This window comes from Oncorhynchus tshawytscha, unplaced genomic scaffold (genome assembly GCF_018296145.1).
Source record: "Oncorhynchus tshawytscha isolate Ot180627B unplaced genomic scaffold, Otsh_v2.0 Un_contig_766_pilon_pilon, whole genome shotgun sequence".
NCBI classification, from domain to species: Eukaryota; Metazoa; Chordata; class Actinopteri; order Salmoniformes; family Salmonidae; genus Oncorhynchus; species Oncorhynchus tshawytscha.
The window spans coordinates 1,532,090-1,551,831 of NW_024609833.1; the positions used below are offsets into that span (position 1 = coordinate 1,532,090).

At 43.4% G+C, this 19,742-nt stretch overlaps 1 protein-coding gene across 3 annotated transcripts in view; it reads right to left on the reverse strand.

Annotated features, from left to right (window-relative positions):
• Nucleotides 1-19,742, reverse strand: part of LOC112248901 (regulator of G-protein signaling 3) — an 80,782-nt gene that overhangs the window by 44,314 nt on the left and 16,726 nt on the right. For 2 of the 3 annotated variants that reach the window (XM_024418316.2, XM_024418317.2), the window contains 4 exons: nucleotides 17,462-17,543; nucleotides 6,783-6,888; nucleotides 4,824-5,214; nucleotides 4,301-4,340 (listed from right to left, as the gene is read on the reverse strand). In XM_024418316.2, coding sequence (XP_024274084.1) covers nucleotides 4,301-4,340; nucleotides 4,824-5,214; nucleotides 6,783-6,888; nucleotides 17,462-17,543 — 619 coding nt within the window. Of the gene's footprint in view, nucleotides 1-4,300; nucleotides 4,341-4,823; nucleotides 5,215-6,782; nucleotides 6,889-17,461; nucleotides 17,544-19,742 lie in introns of those variants that run through there. The other variant, XM_024418318.1, reaches the window with a different exon arrangement.

Genomic DNA, 19,742 nt, shown 5'->3' on the forward strand with positions numbered 1-19,742 from the left:
AGCCATGACATAGTTTTCTGGAATTTTCAACTTAGTGTATGTAAACATCTGACCCACTGAAATTGTGATACAGTGAATTAAGTGAAATGATCTGCCTGTAAACAATTGTTGAAAAAATTACTTGTCATGCACAAAGTATATGTCCTAACCGACTTGCCAAAACGATAGTTCGTTAACAAGAAATTTGTGGAGTGGTTGAAAAAGGAGTTTTAATGACTCCAACCTAAGTATGTAAACGTCCGACTTCAACTGTATCTAGTCCCCCCATTTTGAAGGTGTCATAAGCATTTGGACAAATTCACATATGAGTATTAAAAGTAGTGAAATGTTTAGTATTTGGTCCCATATTCCTAGCACGCAGTGACTTCATCAAGCTTGTGACTCTACAAACTTGTTGGATGCATTTGCAGTTTGTTTTAGTTGTGTTTGAGATTGTTGTACCCAATAGAAAAGAATGGTAAATAATATATTGGAGTCACTTTCATTGTAAGTAAGAATATAATAGTTTCAGAACATGTCTACATTAATGTGGATGCTGCCTTGATTACGGATAATCATTAATGAGTCGTGAATAATGATGCGTGAGAAAGTTTACTGAGGCACAAAGATCATACTCCCAAGACATGCTAACCTCTCACAGAGGAGGTTAACATTTTTTTGGGAGTATGATATTTAGATTTGCTTCATTAAGAAATGCTAGCAGCCATGACTGAATTCAAACGTGAGTTGTTTCGGGGTGTGGTTTGATGTGAGTGTCTCTTGTGTTTGGTTGCGGGTGGGGAGAGTTAGCCAAATCATTTAGCCAATTAGCTTCAGCCCGCTGGTGTGCAACTGTAGCAAAGTTGGTTTGACTTTGGATAGCCTATCTCTGGGGATAGTTAAGGACCGTCAATAAATTACACCATGTAAATGGTATAATATTTTCATGTTTGACATCTTTTAGTTGTCTCATTAAATGCTTTCAATATTTTTCAATTAATTTCAACAATTTACAGTATAGTTGATTTAAAGTTAAGTCATTGAAATTTGGAGCTATTGACATTTTAAAATATTGTCCCATGTACATTGCGTAATTTGTGACCCTATTCAGGAAACTCGGCATATGTCACAAGGCACGACTTCATAGGAGAGCCATTTGAATGTAAAAAATATTTTTTTAATCAAAATGTGTTTATTTTGGCAGAAATGCCTTCTGGAAAATGTGAACTTTTATGTGCCTTCATAACAAACTTGTATGCTATCTGTAAATACAAATACATTTGTTAAATTATGAGCCTTGTTGGTTCAGCCTCAGAAAAAGTTAGCAACCTTCCCTCTAGCCATGATTGGCTGAGTTAATGAGTGGGCTGGACATGCCGAGAGAGGAGTTCGGGTTGGTCTGCCATTTTGAAGGTGTCTGTCTATTTGAGCTCATCAGTCTGTGTTGGTAATCCTGTCGAACGCAGCTTTTTTAAAAAGGTTATTGTGTAGTGGCACTGCATAAGTGTTCCTCTCCATTTTTTGGGGGATCAAGTTTTGAAATCAGTGGAATTAGAGTATGATAGCTAAAGATGGAGAAAACACCTGTCTCCGGATTACATCTTCAAACTAAGGGCAACCATGGTATGGCATTCCTGACAGGGGGAAGCATGTTAATGTACAGGTAAGATAGCTAGCTACATTTTCAGATATTACACATTTCTAATTTTGACAGAAAGTGGTTTCATTTCAAACTAAAGTGTACTGTTAGCTAGCTAGCTAACGTTAGCTGGCTGGCTCCCTAGCTTATTATTTGTTTCCCAGAGCCGTTTGCTTTTCTAGTTAGAGCCTAATGTTAGCTAGCTAACATTGGACCTGGTTGGTTAGCTCCCAGCACTGTGGCATTGTTGCCACTTTGTTCATTGTTGTTAACTAGCTAACATTAGCAGGCTTGCTCATTAGCGTGTGTACAACACCGTTGAATATGGCTGGTGTCAGTAAACATCGGCAAAAAAGCGTAATGAAATTGTTGCCAGCAGAGCTGGTTAGGCTGTTTTCATGTTATCCAGAGGTAAACAAATCATCGGCCAGAGCGTCAAGTGTGCGCTTCGAGAGCGAAACGAGATGGGTGGGGCTAAAGCTTAACTGGGTGTGAACGATGCTGAATGGGTGTAGACAAAGAAGAGCTCTTCACTAGATACCAAAACATTCAAAGGCTATTTTCTCAAAAGTGAGTTTACAAGTTGATCAACTTCCAAAGCAGAATTATTTTCCCATTGTTCCTCAAATGCAGTGTATGATATACCATTTTGTAGCTCTAAGTCTCTACTTTTATCCAATGTAAAAAACACCATTTCACATTTTGCTACATAAGACCGAATCCAGGTGGTGAGTAACATTTACTGATGGTCGCTAACTAGCCCCATAGGGATATCGAATGCCAAACCAAATTGACCATGGGCATTACGATGGGGTCGCGTGCAATTGATGATTACTTGGGTGATGCCGGCTGTGTCAGGCAGGGTTGAAATTAACCCAACCCAAGGAAAACCATTATGCCAATTTCTTAGCCACCTGCCCATTGACTCTGGGGCCGACAAGAGCTTAATGGACGCTACCCTGGTGTCGGAGCTGGGCATCACCACACAACCCCTCTCCATCCCTATGGACGTCTGAGCATTGGATGGGCGCTCTATTGGCAGAGTCACCCACACTACGTTTCCCATTAGCCTGAGAGTGTCGGGCAATCATAGTGAGAGCATGTCTGCGTCCGTGTATCGACTACCGGGGTCTCAATGACATTTTGAGTCTCTCCAGGGAGCAACCATCTTCTCCAAGTTGGACCTTCAGAATGCCTACCATCTGGTTCTGGACGAGTCTTTAACATGGCTAGCGGCCACAAGGAGTACCTGGTGATGCGGTTCGGACTGACCAACGCTCCCGCAGTGTTCCAGGCCCTTGTCAATGATGGCTCTGAAACATCAAGAGCATGTCTTCCCTGTCTGACAGGTCCTCCAGCATCTCCTGGAGAATCAAGCTGTTCGTGAAGGCAGAAAAGTGTGAGTTCCATTGGTCCACCATCTCCTTCCTAGGATACGTCATCACTGCAGGGAGTGTTCAGACAAGAGAATTACTCAGTGTCAAGATGGCGTTGGAGGAGTGGAGGCACTGGTTAGAAGTGGCAGAACAGCCATTTTTGGTGTGGACGGACCATTAGAACCTGGAATATCTCCGCATCACCAAGCGCCTCAACTCCAGGCAGGTGAGATGGGTCCTGTTATTCACTCGCTCCCATTTCGCTGCTTCCTTCCGCCCGGTGTCCAAGAATGTGAAGCCTGGCGTGCTCTCACGTCTTTACAGCCTGGCTACTACACCCTCGGACCCCGAGACCATCCTCCCTTCTAGCGGCTGCTATTGTCTGGGGAATTGAGAGTCTGGTCTGCAAGCCACAGTGTTCCCAGCCATACCCCGGGGGCGGGGGACCGGTTTCCCAAAGCCTCCCATTTGATTAATTTTCCTAAGTTGCCCTCAGCTAAGGAGACGGCCCAGCTCATTGTGCAGCAGGGCTTCCTGATCCATCGACTGCTGGTCGACATGGTCTCCGATCGCAGTCCCCAGTTCTCTTCCCGGTTCTGGAAGGCGTTCTGCACCCTTATTGGGTCGTCGGCCAGCCTGTCCTCTGGTTTTCATCCCCAGTCCAACGGCCAGTCGGAGCGAGCCAATCAGGACCTGGAGACGACTCTTCGCTGCCTCGTCTCCACTAATCCCACCACCTGGAGCCAGAAATTCATGTGGGTGGAATATGCTCGCAACAGACTTCCTTGTTCTGCTTACGGGCCTCTCACCTTCCCTAGGTTAACAGCCCCCGCTCTTCCCGGAGCAAGAGGCAGAGGTCAGCACACCTTCTGCCCAGGTGTTCCAGGTACGGCGCCACCGAAACCCTGCTCCCCGCAACCGTCGTGGGCAGAGGGGATGGCTGTCCACTCGGGATCTGCCCCTCTGGGTAGAGTCCAGAAAACTGTCCCTCCATTTTATCGTCTCTTTCCCCATCTCCAAGATCCTTAGCCCCTCTTCTATTGCGCCGTTCCCTCTATATATTCCACTATCTCACAACCCCTTGTCTCCTGTGTTCTCTGTCTGTTGCCAGTTCGTCTTGTCTGGAGTATAGAGCCAAATTAAAAGTTGCAGCTTCACAACCCAAACAAATACATATTATAAGCCTCATACATGCTTTTAACAAGCATTAAAAAGCAGTATACCTACAAGCTTACATTTTTTAAGTGTTTAGTAAAGTGTTACCAAATCTACTGACTGGTTAGTTAATCTTATGAAAGTTGCTTACCAAGTGTACCATTCCGATCTTGATAAACGGGATGCAAGATCTGAGAAGTAGAAAAGGATTAAAACCGTCTAGTGAGGTCAGAAGATGACAAGGGGTTTAAAGGTCTACAGTTTACAGTATGGATGGTGGTGCATGCGGTGACATGTATAATTTTGGTATTTTATTAGGACCCCCATTAGCTGTTGCAAGAGCAGCAGCTACTTTTCCTGGGGTTCATACAAACCATGAAACATAATACAGAATGACACAATACAGAACATCAATAGACAAGAACAGCTCAAGGACAGAACTATATACGTTGAGTAAAGAGAGAGGAACAGTGAGAGAGGAACAGTGAGCGCTAAACCTAAGCTAAACCTAAGCTTGCATTCAAAATGGCACCCTATTCCCTAATTCGTGCACTACTTTTGAAAAAGTAAAAAGTAGTGCACTATATAGGGAATAGGGTGACATTTGGGCATACAGCCTATGAGTCACAAAAAGATTTGCTGAGCTCCATGGATAATGTAGTCTATACAATCACCTGGCTTCCCGGGTCCACAGGGGAGAGGATAATGTAGTTGTCACCATTTGATGAGGTCACCCGGGTGCCTTTGAGGGTCCGAGTCCTGATCTTAGTAGTCCCGTAGTCTGGCTCCTGTCCCTTGTAGTACTCTCCCTTGTCTTCTCGCTTGTCCCTCCACAAGGATCCATGGCCGCCCTCTGACACCAGCCCTTGCTTACGTCCACTCCGTCTGCCATGGGTGGGGTGGGTCAGCAAAGGCGGGGTCTTGTCTCGTTTCTTCCCCGCCGGGGACACCACAGTGTCGTAGGCAGAGGCCTTATAAGACGGTCTGTGGATCAGGCCCTCAAAATACGGCTTCATAATAGGTAGGGTCCTCCATACCACTACAGTGATCTCATTGTGGCAGTTTCTATGAACGGAGAGGACAGTTGATTCAGACAACACATTTGATAGGAGAGAACCTGTTGCACAGTATGTACTGTAGGGCTGTCCCTGGCAACAACAACAAAATCTTGGTCGACCGAGAGTCATCCTGTTCTTTCAACCAATTGATTGGTCTAAATGTTTAAATGCATATTTCCATATTCCATATCCATATGTTTGAATAAATTCAACTACATATGCACTGAGCTTGTCTGATGCTTTAAGCACACTGTTTGATTAAATAACAAAATGACGACTCAAGAAGGAGACCGATGGTCGAACTGTGCTAAAAGAATGACAGCGAGTGCCCGTGTGACTGGAGTGAAAAGCCAATTAAAAAGGCACCACAGCACAGCAAGTGATTATTGCGCTGTCTGTGCTGAAGCTGCAACATCACTATAGCCATTTAGTTTCTTACTTGTTTCTGACTGAAACGTTATGTTACCAAATCCATTCCCTATCCCTCAAAAATATTTTCCCTATTCCCTCAACCCTTGCTCTCTTTATGTGACACATGTAAGCAGGTTTCACGTAAAGAGCATTAAGTTTGACATTTTTAATACATTTGTAAACATTTCTAAAACCTGTTTTTGCTTTTTCATTATGGGGTATTGTGTGTAGATTGATGTAGAAAACAATTGAATCCATTTCAGAATAAGGCTGTAACGTAAGAACATGTGTAAAGCGGTCAAGCGGTCTGAAAACTTTCCGAATGCACGGTATATGGATGATTTATAAAGCCAGGCCCATATAACAGTCAGGCTATTGATTATAGACCTAATTAAGTCAGGGTTTATTCTCTCAATTTTCTTAGACAATTAGGCTAAGGAAGGGCTGCTCCTCGTCTCTGCTGCTGCTGCCTCTGCTGAATTTGGGGTGGCAGGTATGCTAGTGGTTAGATGTTGGGTCAGTAACCGAAAGATCGAATGCCCTAACTGACAAGGTAAAAATCTGTCGTTTTGCCCCTGAACAAGGCAGTTGACCCACTGTTCCATTGTAAATAAGAATTTGTTCTTAACTGACTTGCCTAGTTAAATAAAAAATGGTTCTCAAACGCAAAATGCTGGTTAACTTTTCTATTATGCATATAGCAACAAAGGGAAAGGTGCAAATTCTACGGCGCACGAAATAATAGGTTTCAGAACAGCGGACAACGACCGTATCCAATGCGGGAGAAAGTGCATTTGCTATAAAATAATATTTGATTTATCAATGTTGCACCATTGTTTTTAATTAATATAACCATATACAATTTCAGTATCAAGTCTTACAGTAATGGATTGTGCCATCCCTGTGGCCTCCGCAGTGGATTGGTACCAAGACAGGCATGAATCAGACAGGTGTCTTGTACACCATAATATATATATTTTTTAATGAGACACACACACAATAAAATATATATTGTGACTGCTCGACTAAAGAAATCTCGGTCGACCAACAGCCTATCGACCAAACAATCGACTAGTCGACTAAATCGGGTCAGCCCTAATGTACTGTATGTTCAGGACAGGTGAAACCCAAAGGGAGATCGGACAGTGTAGGACTGTAGGCTACCTGAATGCGTGAGCAAGGTCGACACACTTCCATTGCTCCACTGGTTGGCCATTGAGCTGCAGCACAGTGTCCATCTGCTGTAAGCCAGCCTGGTGCGCTGGACTCCCTGAGACACAAACGCACACGCGCGCACACACAGAACCCAAAAGAACACAATGACTCATGACGAAACAGGAAGTATAAATGAAAATGCAACCAATATCAACAATAATGCTACACAGTATGGTAGTAAAAGAAGCCACACTCATCCAGTAACTCCATGAACAACCACTAATGTTTAATCTCGCCAACCCAACACCAAATCTTGCGAGAGCATTGGCCTGCGGCGAGCTGGCGGGGTAGCAGACAAGTCCACACCCTCTCCTCTGAGACACTCTCGGGCCAAGTCTCTGGGCCAAATGAAGACCTCCCCTTACGAAATTCAAAAGATGCCAGGTGTAGGTGCACCCCCTCCTGACCAAGGCCTTTTCATTATCACAAGAGACTCATTTATAGACAATACCATTCAATGAAATGATTGTTTGGGAGGATGAATTAGCAAAAGGTTACTCTCAGACTCCTCATTGAACAGATATTCATATTATTACACCTTACCTCTCATGGACAGACTTACGTAACATAATTGGTATCGTTACATCTGTCACCAGACTGTGGGATGTGACGAATAACGAGGAACTATTGTTCCGGTGTGCTGATTTTGTGTCACTGGATATTTTGTGCTGATTTTGTGTCACTGGATCAGAATTCACCTGCACCTAGCATGTTCTGAGTTTTGGAAGGGGAGAGGACATTTGGCTCATAGACATGTGGAAAGAGGGGGGTGGAGTTACTAAAGTGGTTCTGGCACTTCCGCTAGTTTTGTATCTCATACTTCTTCTCCCCCCTGAACCGAATTGTTGAAATTGTGAAATTTAAGGTTCAGCATGCACATTTCGATGGGGCAAACCACAAAAACATTTTTTAGATGCATGCCAGCAAAGCCATTACACAACACATTCATTACACTATAGCGGTGACCAACAGTGCACACAAACTGTTAGGCCCTACATAAAGCTGCCAACAGCAGTCCCAATACCTTACCACTGCTACACCTGGCTATCAGCGGAGCCTTGTCTGAGCACTGATACGTTTTAGCTATAATTTCTCTTCATTATTTCTCTTCATATGAAAAGGATTAAAAAGCATTTGCAAGGAGATTTGATTCACAATGATGACTGCCAGCTTGTTAGCTAAGATTTTGAAAGTATGATGTTGACATAACCAGTCCAATCAAAGCTACTGTAGATATAACGTGATTTGACGTCATTTTATCTATGGCCAATGACCTTGAGCATTCTTGGGTGGGCACTTCTAATGTAACTCTATGGCAGCACCCAAGCTTGCATGGTGACGAGTTATTCACATGACTGGCCTATCTGTGTGATGTTTTTTCTCATCTGAATGATCTCAATCTAGGATTACAGGGACTCTCCACAACTATATTCAATGTGCGGGACAATATTGAGGCTATGATTAAGAAGTTGGAGCTCTTTGTCTGCATTAACAAGGACAACACACAGGTTTTTCCATCATTGTATGACTTTTTGTGTTCAAATGAACTCAAGATTCGTTATCCCTTTCATGCCCTGCCTCCAGTTCACTTACCGATATCTGAACAAGAGAGCCTCATCATAATTGCAACAAGCGGTTCTGTGAAAATTGAATTTAATCAGAAGCCACTGCCAGATTTCTGGATTGGGTTGAGCTCAGAGTATCCTGCCTTGGCAAATCGCCTTTAAGACACCGATGCCCTTTGCAACCACGTGCCTATATGAGCGTGGATTCTCGGCCCTCACAAGCACGAAAACTAAATACAGGCACAGACTGTGTGTGGAAAATAATTTTCACAATTTTCGATGAACAAATAAGGTTTTATATGTAAGATGGTTCAAAAAAAGAGTACAATTATTTATTATTATATTATTATTTGTGCCCTGGTCCTATAAGAGCTTTTTGTCACTTCCCACAAGCCGGGTTGTGACAAACTCACACTTGTTCATGATGGCACTCATGATGGCAAAAAACAGTATTTGAGAGTGCACTGACCCTGGTGCTAGAGGGGGTTCGCAGCTGGAGGTTGAATGTTTGAAGGGGTACGGGACAATAAAAAGTGCGGGAACCACTGATCTAAAGGATGTATTCGAGGTCCAATAGTTTGTTCCCTTTGTAAAGCACGGCAAACAAAGCAGACTCCGATGTCAAGTGGATTTCCCAAGAAGGAAGAGGCCATAGTGATGAACAAGAAGTCCAGTATCTATTCACCAGGACAGGTTAAGATTAGGCTAAACTAGTAGGTAGCAGGTTTGCTTCAGAGAAGACATTGCTATGGTTTCTGATCAGGCTCTCTTTCAAGCTCTCTTTCTGGAGTCGGAAATTCAGAGTTTGCACAAGTTCTGGTTTCTGGAATACCCCTCAGAATGATGCTGAGACTCAGATTTTTCACTTTAATTTGTATGACAAACAAAAACCAATGATTGCAAAGTTAAACCTTAATTGAAACAATAACAAATCGGCACCATGCCTCTGCTTTCGTAAAAAGCTGATGCAAGTACTGACCAGCCATGATATCAACATTATAGTTTTCACCATGTTTTGAGGCTGTGCAGTTTGTTTACACGTACATCATTTACAAACAGTGGTGTAAAACAAGCTGATATTTGGGGTTCTGATGGGGTAAGATATTTGAACTAAGCTCATGAGAAATTTTAAAGTGATATTCCTCGAGAATCAAATGGGTATATATCATTACTAGGTAAGTCCACACATGGATGTACAGTCGTGGCCAAAAGTTTTGAGAATGACACAAATATTAATTTTCACAAAGTCTGCTGCCTCAGTTTATGCAAATTGCCATCATACATACTCCAGAATGTTATGAAGAGTGATCAGATGAATTGCAAAGTTCCTCTGCCATGCAAATGAACTGAATCCCCCCCAAAACATTTCCACTGCATTTCATCCCTGCCACAAAAGGACCAGCTGACATCATGTCAGTGATTCTCTCGTTAACACAGGTGTGAGTGTTGATGAGGACAAGGCTGGAGAGCACTCTGTCATGCTGATTGAGTTCGAATAACAGACTTGAAGCTTCAAAAGGAGGGTGGTGCTTGGAATCATTGTTCTTCCTCTGTCAATCATGGTTACCTGCAAGGAAACACGTGCCGCCATCATTGCTTTGCACAAAAAGGGCTTCACAGGCAAGGATATTGCTGACAGTAAGATTGCACCTAAATAAACCATTAACTTCAAGGAGAGCTTTTCAATAATTGTGAAGAAGGCTTCAGGGCGCCCAAGAAAGTCCAGCAAGCGCCAGGACCGTCTCCTAAAGTTGATTCAGCTGTGGGATCAGAGCACCATCAGCACAGAGCTTGCTCAGGAATGGCAGCAGGCAAGTGTGAGTGCATCTGCAAGCACAGTGAGGTGAAGACTTTTGGAGGATGGCCTGGTGTCAAGAAGGGCAGCAGAGAAGCTACTTCTCTCCACGAAAAACATCAGGGACAGACTGATATTCTGCAAAAGGTACAGGAATTGGACTGCTGAGGACTGGGGTAAAGTCATTTTCTCTGATGAATCCCCTTTCCGATTGTTTGGGGCATCCGGAAAAAAGCTTGTCCAGAGAAGACAAGGTAAGCGCTATCATCAGTCCTGTGTCATGCCTGAGACCATTCATGTTTGGGGTTGCTTCTCAGCCAAGGGAGTGGGCTCACTCACAATTTTGCCTAAGAACACAGCCATGAATAAAGAATGGTACCAACACATCCTCCGAGCAACTTCTCCCAACCATCCAGGAACAGTTTGGTGATGAACAATGCCTTTTCCAGCATGATGGAGCACCTTGCCATAAGGCAAAAGTGATAACTAAGTGGCTTGGGGAACAAAACATCTATATTTTGGGTCCATGGCCAGGAAACTCCCCAGACCTTAATCCAAAATCAAATCAAATCAAATTTTATTTGTCACATACACATGGTTAGCAGATGTTAATGCGAGCGTAGCGAAATGCTTGTGCTTCTAGTTCTGACAATGCAGTAATAACCAACAAGTAATCTAGCTAACAATTCCAAAACTACTACCTTATAGACACAAGTGTAGGGGGATAAAGAATATGTACATAAAGATATATGAATGAGTAAATGGTACAGAGCGGCATAGGCAAGATACAGTAGATGGTATCGAGTACAGTATATACATATGAGATGAGTATGTAAACAAAGTGGCATAGTTAAAGTGGCTAGTGATACATGTATTACATAAAGATGCAGTAGATGATATAGAGTACAGCATATACGTATACATATGAGATGAATAATGTAGGGTATGTAAACATTATATTAGGTAGCATTGTTTAAAGTGGCTAGTGATATATTTTACATCATTTCCCATCAATTCCCATTATTAAAGTGGCTGGAGTTGAGTCAGTGTGTTGGCAGCAGCCACTCAATGTTAGTGGTGGCTGTTTAACAGTCTGATGGCCTTGAGATTGAAAAACAGATTCTGTCTCTCGGTCCCAGCTTTGATACACCTGTACTGACCTCACCTTCTGGATGATAGCGGGGTGAACAGGCAGTGGCTTGGGTGGTTGTTGTCCTTGATGATCTTTATGGCCTTCCTGTGACATCGGGTGGTGTAGGTGTCCTGGAGGGCAGGTAGTTTGCCCCCGGTGATGCGTTGTGCAGACCTCACTACCCTCTGGAGAGCCTTACGGTTGTGGGCGGAGCAGTTGCCGTACCAGGCGGTGATACAGCCCGACAGGATGCTCTCGATTGTGCATCTGTAGAAGTTTGTGAGTGCTTTTGGTGACAAGCCGAATTTCTTCAGCCTCCTGAGGTTGAAGAGGCGCTGCTGCGCCTTCTTCACGATGCTGTCTGTGTGGGTGGACCAATTCCGTTTGTCTGTGATGTGTACGCCGAGGAACTTAAAACTTACTACCCTCTCCACTACTGTTCCATCAATGTGGATAGGGGGGTGTTCCCTCTGCTGTTTCCTGAAGTCCACAATCATCTCCTTAGTTTTGTTGACGTTGAGTGTGAGGCTATTTTCCTGACACCACACTCCGAGGGCCCTCACCTCCTCCCTGTAGGCCGTCTCGTCGTTGTTGGTCATCAAGCCTACCACTGTTGTGTCGTCCGCAAACTTGATGATTGAGTTGGAGGCGTGCGTGGCCACGCAGTCGTGGGTGAACAGGGTGTACAGGAGAGGGCTCAGAACGCACCCTTGTGGGGCCCCAGTGTTGAGGATCAGCGGGGTTGAAATGTTGTTGCCTACCCTCACCACCTGGGGGCGGCCCGTCAGGAAGTCCAGTACCTAGTTGCACAGGGCGGGGTCGAGACCCAGGGTCTCGAGCTTGATGACGAGCTTGGAGGGCACTATGGTGTTAAATGCCGAGCTGTAGTCGATGAACAGCATTCTCACATAGGTATTCCTCTTGTCCAGATGGGTTAGGGCAGTGTGCAGTGTGGTTGAGATTGCATCGTCTGTGGACCTATTTGGGTGGTAAGCAAATTGGAGTGGGTCTAGGGTGTCAGGTAGGGTGGAGGTGATATGGTCCTTGACTAGTCTCTCAAAGCACTTCATGATGAAGGAAGTGAGTGCTACGGGGCGGTAGTCGTTTAGCTCAGTTACCTTAGCTTTCTTGGGAACAGGAACAATGGTGGCCCTCTTGAAGCATGTTGGAACAACAGACTGGGATAGGGATTGATTGAATATGTCCGTAAACACACCAGCCAGCTGGTCTGCGCATGCTCTGAGGGTGCGGCTGGGGATGCCGTCTGGGCCTGCAGCCTTGCGAGGGTTGACACGTTTAAATGTTTTCCTCATGTCGGCTGCAGTGAAGGAGAGTCCGCATATTTTAGTTGCGGGCCGTGTCAGTGGCACTGTATTGTTCTCAAAGCGGGCAAAAAAGTTATTTAGTCTGCCTGGGAGCAAGACATCCTGGTCCGTGACTGGGCTGGTTTTCTTTTTGTAATCCGTGATTGACTGTAGACCCTGCCACATACCTCGTGTCTGAGCCGTTGAATTGAGATTCTACTTTGTCTCTATACTGACACTTAGCTTGTTTGATTGCCTTGCGGAGGGAATAGTTACACTGTTTGTATATGGTCATGTTTCCGGTCACCTTGCCCTGATTAAAAGCAGTGGATCGGGCTTTCAGTTTCACGCGAATGCTGCCATCAATCCACGGTTTCTGGTTTGGGAATGTTTTAATCGTTGCTTTGGGAACGACATCTTCAACGCACGTTCTAATGAACTCGCTCACCGAATCAGCGTATTCGTCAATGTTGTTGTCTGACGCAATACGAAACATATCCCAGTCCACGTGATGGAAGCAGTCTTGGAGTGTGGAATCAGATTGGTCGGACCAGCGTTGAACAGACCTCAGCGCGGGAGCTTCTTGTTTTAGTTTCTGTCTGTAGGCAGGGATCAACAAAATGGAGTTGTGGTCAGCTTTTCCGAAAGGAGGGCGGGGCAGGGCCTTATATGCGTCGCGGAAGTTAGAATAGCAGTGATCCAAGGTTTTTCCAGCCCTGGTTGCGCAATCGATATGCTGATAAAATTTAGGGAGTCTTGTTTTCAGATTAGCCTTGTTAAAATCCCCAGCTACAATGAATGCAGCCTCCGGATAAATGGATACCAGTTTGCAAAGAGTCAAATAAAGTTTGTTCAGAGCCATCGATGTCTGCTTGGGGGGGAATATATACGGCTGTGATTATAATCGAAGAGAATTCCCTTGGTCGATAATGCGGTCGACATTTGATTGTGAGGAATTCTAAATCAGGTGAACAGAAGGACTTGAGTACCTGTATGTTGTTATGATCACACCACGTCATGTTAACCATGAAGCATACGCCCCCGCCCCTCTTCTTACCAGAAAGATGTTTGTTTCTGTCTGCGCGATGCGTGGAGAAACCAGCTGGCTGCACCGATTCCGATAGAGTCTCTCCAGTGAGCCATGTTTCCGTGAAGCAAAGAAGGTTACAGTCTCTGTTGTCCCTCTGGAATGCTACCCTTGCTCGGATTTCATCAACCTTGTCGTCAAGAGACTGGACACTGGCGAGAAGAATGCTAGGGAGTGGTGCACGATGAGCCCGTCTCCGGAGTCTGACCAGAAGACCGCTCCGTTTCCCTCTTTTACGAAGTCGTTTTTTTGGGTCGCCGGCTGGGATCCATTCCGTTGTCCTGGGTGAAAGGCAGAACACAGGATCCGCTTCGCGAAAGTCATATTCTTGGTCATACTGATGGTGAGTGGACGCTGCTCTTATGTTCAGTAGTTCTTCTCGACTGTATGTAATGAAACCTAAGATGACCTGGGGTACTAATGTAAGAAATAACACGTAAAAAAACAAAAAACTGCATAGTTTCCTAGGAACGCGAAGCGAGGCGGCCATCTCTGTCGGCGCCGGAAGTACATTTCCCATTGAGAACTTGTGATCAATCCTCAAGAGGCAGGTGGACAAACAAAAACCCACAAATTCTGACAAACTCCAAGCATTGATTATGCAAGAATGGGCTGCCATCAGTCAGCATGTGGCCCAGAAGTTAATTGACAGCATGCTAGGGCGGATTGCCGAGGTCTTGAAAAAGAAGGGTCAACCACTACAAATATTGACTCTTTGCATCAACTTCATGTAATTGTCAATAAAAACCCTTTGACACTTATGAAATGCTTGTAATTATACTTCAGTATTACATAGTAACATCTGACAAAAATATCTCAAGACACTGAAGCAGCAAACTTTGTGGAAATTAATGTGTCATTTTCAAAAAAATTGGCCGACTACAATGCAGTGGCGTGTATTCATGGATGCCAAAGGAAGCCAGGCTTCCCCAAATATTTGACCAATAAAAATGTACAATTATAAAATAATTTGTCTTTCATCTCTCTGTGTTTTCATAATTTTCTGTAAATTCGCAAGTGGCTGAATCAAACCCGAGAAATCCGATTGAGGGAACAGCGTCCCTGTGTCTCAGTATGTGTAGCCCATGTATCTGTCTGAACAAAAGAGTATGACATATTGCTGCCATTGAATTTGATTGATCGATGCCAGCAAGTAAGCAACTAGATAGACCACCTTGATTAAAAAAAAAAACATTTTAAAAAATGTGCCAATCAGTGTTGACCTGAGCTCAACTGTGGGTTTTCCCGGAGCAGCAAAATTCCCCCCATGTTTGGCCAGTTTGGATTTGGATTCACACCAATCAAATCACATCCTAAGCAAAATGTCATCATTCTCAGACAAACCTGTTTGATTCTGGTCTGCTTGTGTTTATGTCCTGCAGTAGCTAGCTTGCTAAATCAGCCCTTTCCTAAGCCATGGATGGAGATGTGGACTTAATTCTCTGTACAGGTCAATGATTATGACAGCAATTCTGATCTAACCATAAATTCATATATTGTGCACTGGCCTGAGACAATTGAAGGTCAATATTGTATTTAACTAGAATCTTCATTTGGGTATTGGTTAGACTCCAATTAGGGTGTGGAAATGTTATGCTCTTAGTACTGAAGCCTTCTCCCGACCGTCACGTTGTACAGCGCCATATTTTCCGTTCCATCCTAACGGAAACCCTAAGGGTTTAATATTGTATGGAATAGAAAAACCATAAAATGTATCATATTAATTAAGCTACATTTTAAAAAAAATCAATCCCGTATACTGTTCTTACAAAACAAGTTTTAAATTCTCTGGTAGAGCCAATATTGAAGGCTATCAAATGCTCCTCAAAGATGCCCTCTGGTGGTCAAACTAGCACTAACTAGCATTAATGGTAACAATGGCTGAAATAACGTGGCATAGAATTCTGCGGCAGCCCGCAAGGTGTGCTGCAGTATGACGCAACTTTTAAAGGAAGAACCATTTTAACACCCACCTGATTAACATGGAAGCCAGCTGCACCAATGATGTCGGAGGAAACTGCAGGCACCCGGCCCGCCACAAGGAGTTGCTAGAGCATGATGAACCAAGTAAAGCCCCCCCCGGCCAAACCCTCCCCTATCTCGGACGACGCTGTGCCAATTGTGCGCCGCCCTATGGGACTCCCGATCACGGCAGGTTGTGATACAGCCTGGGATTGAACCCAGGTCTGTAGTGACGCCTCTAGCACTATGATGCAGTGCCTTACATGCTGACCACACCGCTTGCGTCGCAAAATAAATTTACACATACATGTTATTCAAACATTGCACCCACACTGTTCGTGAGCGTCTGCATTGCCAGGCACTAAAATAGAACTTTGTTGTCTCGCCTCTTTCAACTCCTCATTGGTTTTTAGGAGCATATACCCACGTGGGTGATTGAAAGATGAACTGAGGTCCACACTCCCGTCCAGTTGGTGGGGGTAATGCACCTTAAAGTTGATTGCCAACAGGCAGTCCAAAGAAGAAGAAGCCTGAAGGAAGAGAGATTACTAGGGGTGGCAGGGTAGCCTAGTGGTTAGAGCGTTGGACTAGTAACCGGAAGGTTGCAAGTTCAAACCCCCGAGCTGACAAGGTACAAATCTGTCGTTCTGCCCCTGAACAGGCAGTTAACCCACCGTTCCTAGGCCGTCATTGAAAATAAGAATTTGTTCTTAACTGACTTGCCTAGTTAAAGGTAAAATAAAAAATGAACTCTATTTACCCTTTTATCTGTGGATTAATTGTTGGAGTAGAGGACCTTGTGTATTTCAGGTATTTCAGGTAAAATAACAACAATATCCCTGGACAACAGCAAGCAAGTTTAATTGCTTTTCAACCTGTCCCCAAATTAATATAGTTGGTTCAGAGTTCATTTTGATATTTCAACCTGCGTGTCCTAAAACGAGTCTGATTTGAGTGGACAAAATCAACATGCGGACGCGAGCGGTCTGGTCAGCATGTTAGAGAAGAAGAACAATTCTTACACTATTCAAATCACCCTCTTCTTTATCCTCATTATTCAGTTCATTCAAATTGTGAAGTCATGTGCACAGTTATCAGTTTCTATCTGGTTTCCATCATTCTTCAATTTTGTCATTCATTCAGTGAGTAGAGAGACACATTACTGCCTGTGTACCAATGCTTTACACTGAACCCAAAAGCATAATCAGCATTCTAACTCCCCCTTGCGGTGACGCAATATACTGTACTACATCATAATGTATCTCAATGCACCGCAGCACAACTTCAAAACTTTAAATTGGAGGAACCACTGTAGGAACTGAAGGATTATAGCTTTAAACAAACCATACTATGCACAAAGACAACTCTTAACAATTTCTACTGAATATTTTATTTAGAAACACATTTACTTGAAGAACAGTGCAGATGCAAAGTTTGGTAACAGAATGAAGGCACAAACAGCACAAACTGTCATTCTGTTACCAAACTTTGCATCTGCCCTGTTCAAGTAAATGTGTTTTTATGAAATATTCAGTGGAAATTGTTAAAAGTCGTCCTTATGCATAGAGTAGTATGTTTTTGTTTTTTTACTTTGCAATCATTGTTTTTGGTTTGATATACATTTTAAACAAAAAATCTGAGATTCAGCATCATTCTGTTATCGTGGAATTGCCTTGTTATCACACGACCCTGGAGCAATTAGCGTTAAGTGCCTTGCTCAAACATCCTTACCATAGTGCTGACAAGAGAGCACAATTAGATCTGGGACCAGGCAACAACTTACCTGGATCGACAGCCTGAACACGCACAGGTGAGTCCGAGCAGATGGTGAAGCCGAAGCCATCTTTACCCCGAAGGATAGTCACCTGCCAGAGCCAAAGAGATCATATTACTTTGAATTCCCATTGAACTTGCTGCCTTCCTACCCATGTAAGAAAGTGGAGCTAGATTAGGGAGCACATTCATAAAGCGTCTCAGAGTAGAACTGCTGATGTAGAATGAGGTCCCTCCATGTAATTGTATTCATCAAAATTTAAAAAGGAAAAACTGACACTGAATCGTAGAATTAATCAATCACTGTCTAAGTGTACAAACATTGAGAAATAATGCCTTTTTACACTGCATTGTTCTTAGCCTGGGCTGAAATCTCTTAACCCAGGGCTAAGAAGGCTGTTAAGTGGAGTGTGATCACGGCTATACAGTACAGTGTGAGAATCAGTATCTCATGAAAATCCCAAGGCCAGAAGTAAACATTTCAAACGTGACATCTTCCATTGGCTTGGACCCCCTACAGCCACTAATAGCAGCAGCAGCAGTGCAGAGTCCCTTGTAACCAGGTCAGGAAAAAATAAAAAAGTTGGGCTCCATGGGAGCTTTCCCAGGACAAAAGCTTTAATGCCACGGCCTCAAGCCGCCAGCGATATTAAAAACACTAAGAAGCCAGTGAAACGGAGCACGCTGTTGCTGGGAGATCTGACCAAGGAGACCTTTGCTGACAAACATGGGAACTGTTCCGAACATCCTTAAGGGTCGTTCATCATTTCTGTAGTTAAAAGCAGATAAGATATGCATTCATGCAACATTATTTTCTTGAAATATAATTTGATCTCTAAGCTAATTGATTGCCCCCAAATTGCCCATTTAATTTGATAGGTACTGTTGAATATTATATGAATCCTAACATCCAATTTGGACTAAACTTTGAGGAATCCAAAGAAATGGTCAAAAGCCACCCATGGACCCCCCCCACACCCAACACCAATCCCAGCCCAACAACGAATCTACAGTATCAGTTCTCTATGTCAGACAAGTAGTATGGAGCTGTGGCTCTGAGTATCGTTTCTTCATCCTATGTAATGCATTCTCAGTGAATTTGGTGATCAGAGAAATTAGTTATTGAAGTTGTTAGGTTTATGTCCCATACTACATCCTGATATTACTAGGTTCTGCCCACTAGATGGTGCAGTTCCTGCTATTAGGTGATTTAAAAAAATATATATTCCCCCTCTCAACTTTAAAGGGATATTTCACCCAAATTGCACATTGCTGTCCTTGTAAGCAGCTTATGGACAAAGCATGAAAGCAACCTGTTTTGGTTTTGTTTACCTGGCCAAGGTTTCAAATGCTAACATTTTTGCAGTTGTGATACAAATCCAATGCAAGTCAATGGACAATATATTAGCATTTTTATAAGTAACATCATTGAGCTACACAATCAATTTGTAGATACTTTAGGATGATTTGGCCATGAAGCATGAAAATGACTTGCATTGGATTTGTGCCACAAATGCTAAAAAGTTAGCATTTGAAACAGTGGACAACAAAACCAAAGCACGGATTGCTGTCATACTTTGTCCATAGACTGCTTACAGGAAACCAATATTTCATTTTGTAATTTGAGTGAACTAAACCTAACCTTAATAGCAGGAACAGCACCATCTAGTGGTCAGAACTATTTGTATGGATTCATCTGGTCTAACTCATTGTTAGAAAAAAGTGTGATTCAAATCGGATGTTAGGTAATATATTTATTGAATATTATATGAATCCTATAAATTTAAATGGCCAATTTGGGTGTAATCAATTATCTTAATTTCTCAGAGATCAAATTATAGTTCAACAAAATAATGTTGCAGGAATGCTAGTCATATTTTTTTAGCTACAGGATTAATTTCTCAACAATCAAATGGTGGGGGTCGAAATCCTCTTTCTTGTGGTTTTTGAGGTGGACTGACCTTTAACTTACTAACCACGGCTTGGACTAACAGTAAAGACAGTGACAGTGTTTGAATAGTCCCAATCAAGATGTCTGTCTAGAGGCACCAGTTCAAACAGAAATGGTGGGAAAAGCATCTCAGCTCTGGTTATGTGGACTTAGGTCTATAACACTCGAGCTACTCTGGTGTGCTTGGCTGGCACAGTTATTCTGAAATTATTCAACTAGCATTCCGATGAATTCCTTTAGCTTAGTATGGGTTGGTGCCAAGAAAGCAGTCATTGTTATGGATGATAAACAGGTTTTCAACACAATGAGTTTCACAGATGATGACTGGCTTTACAGATGT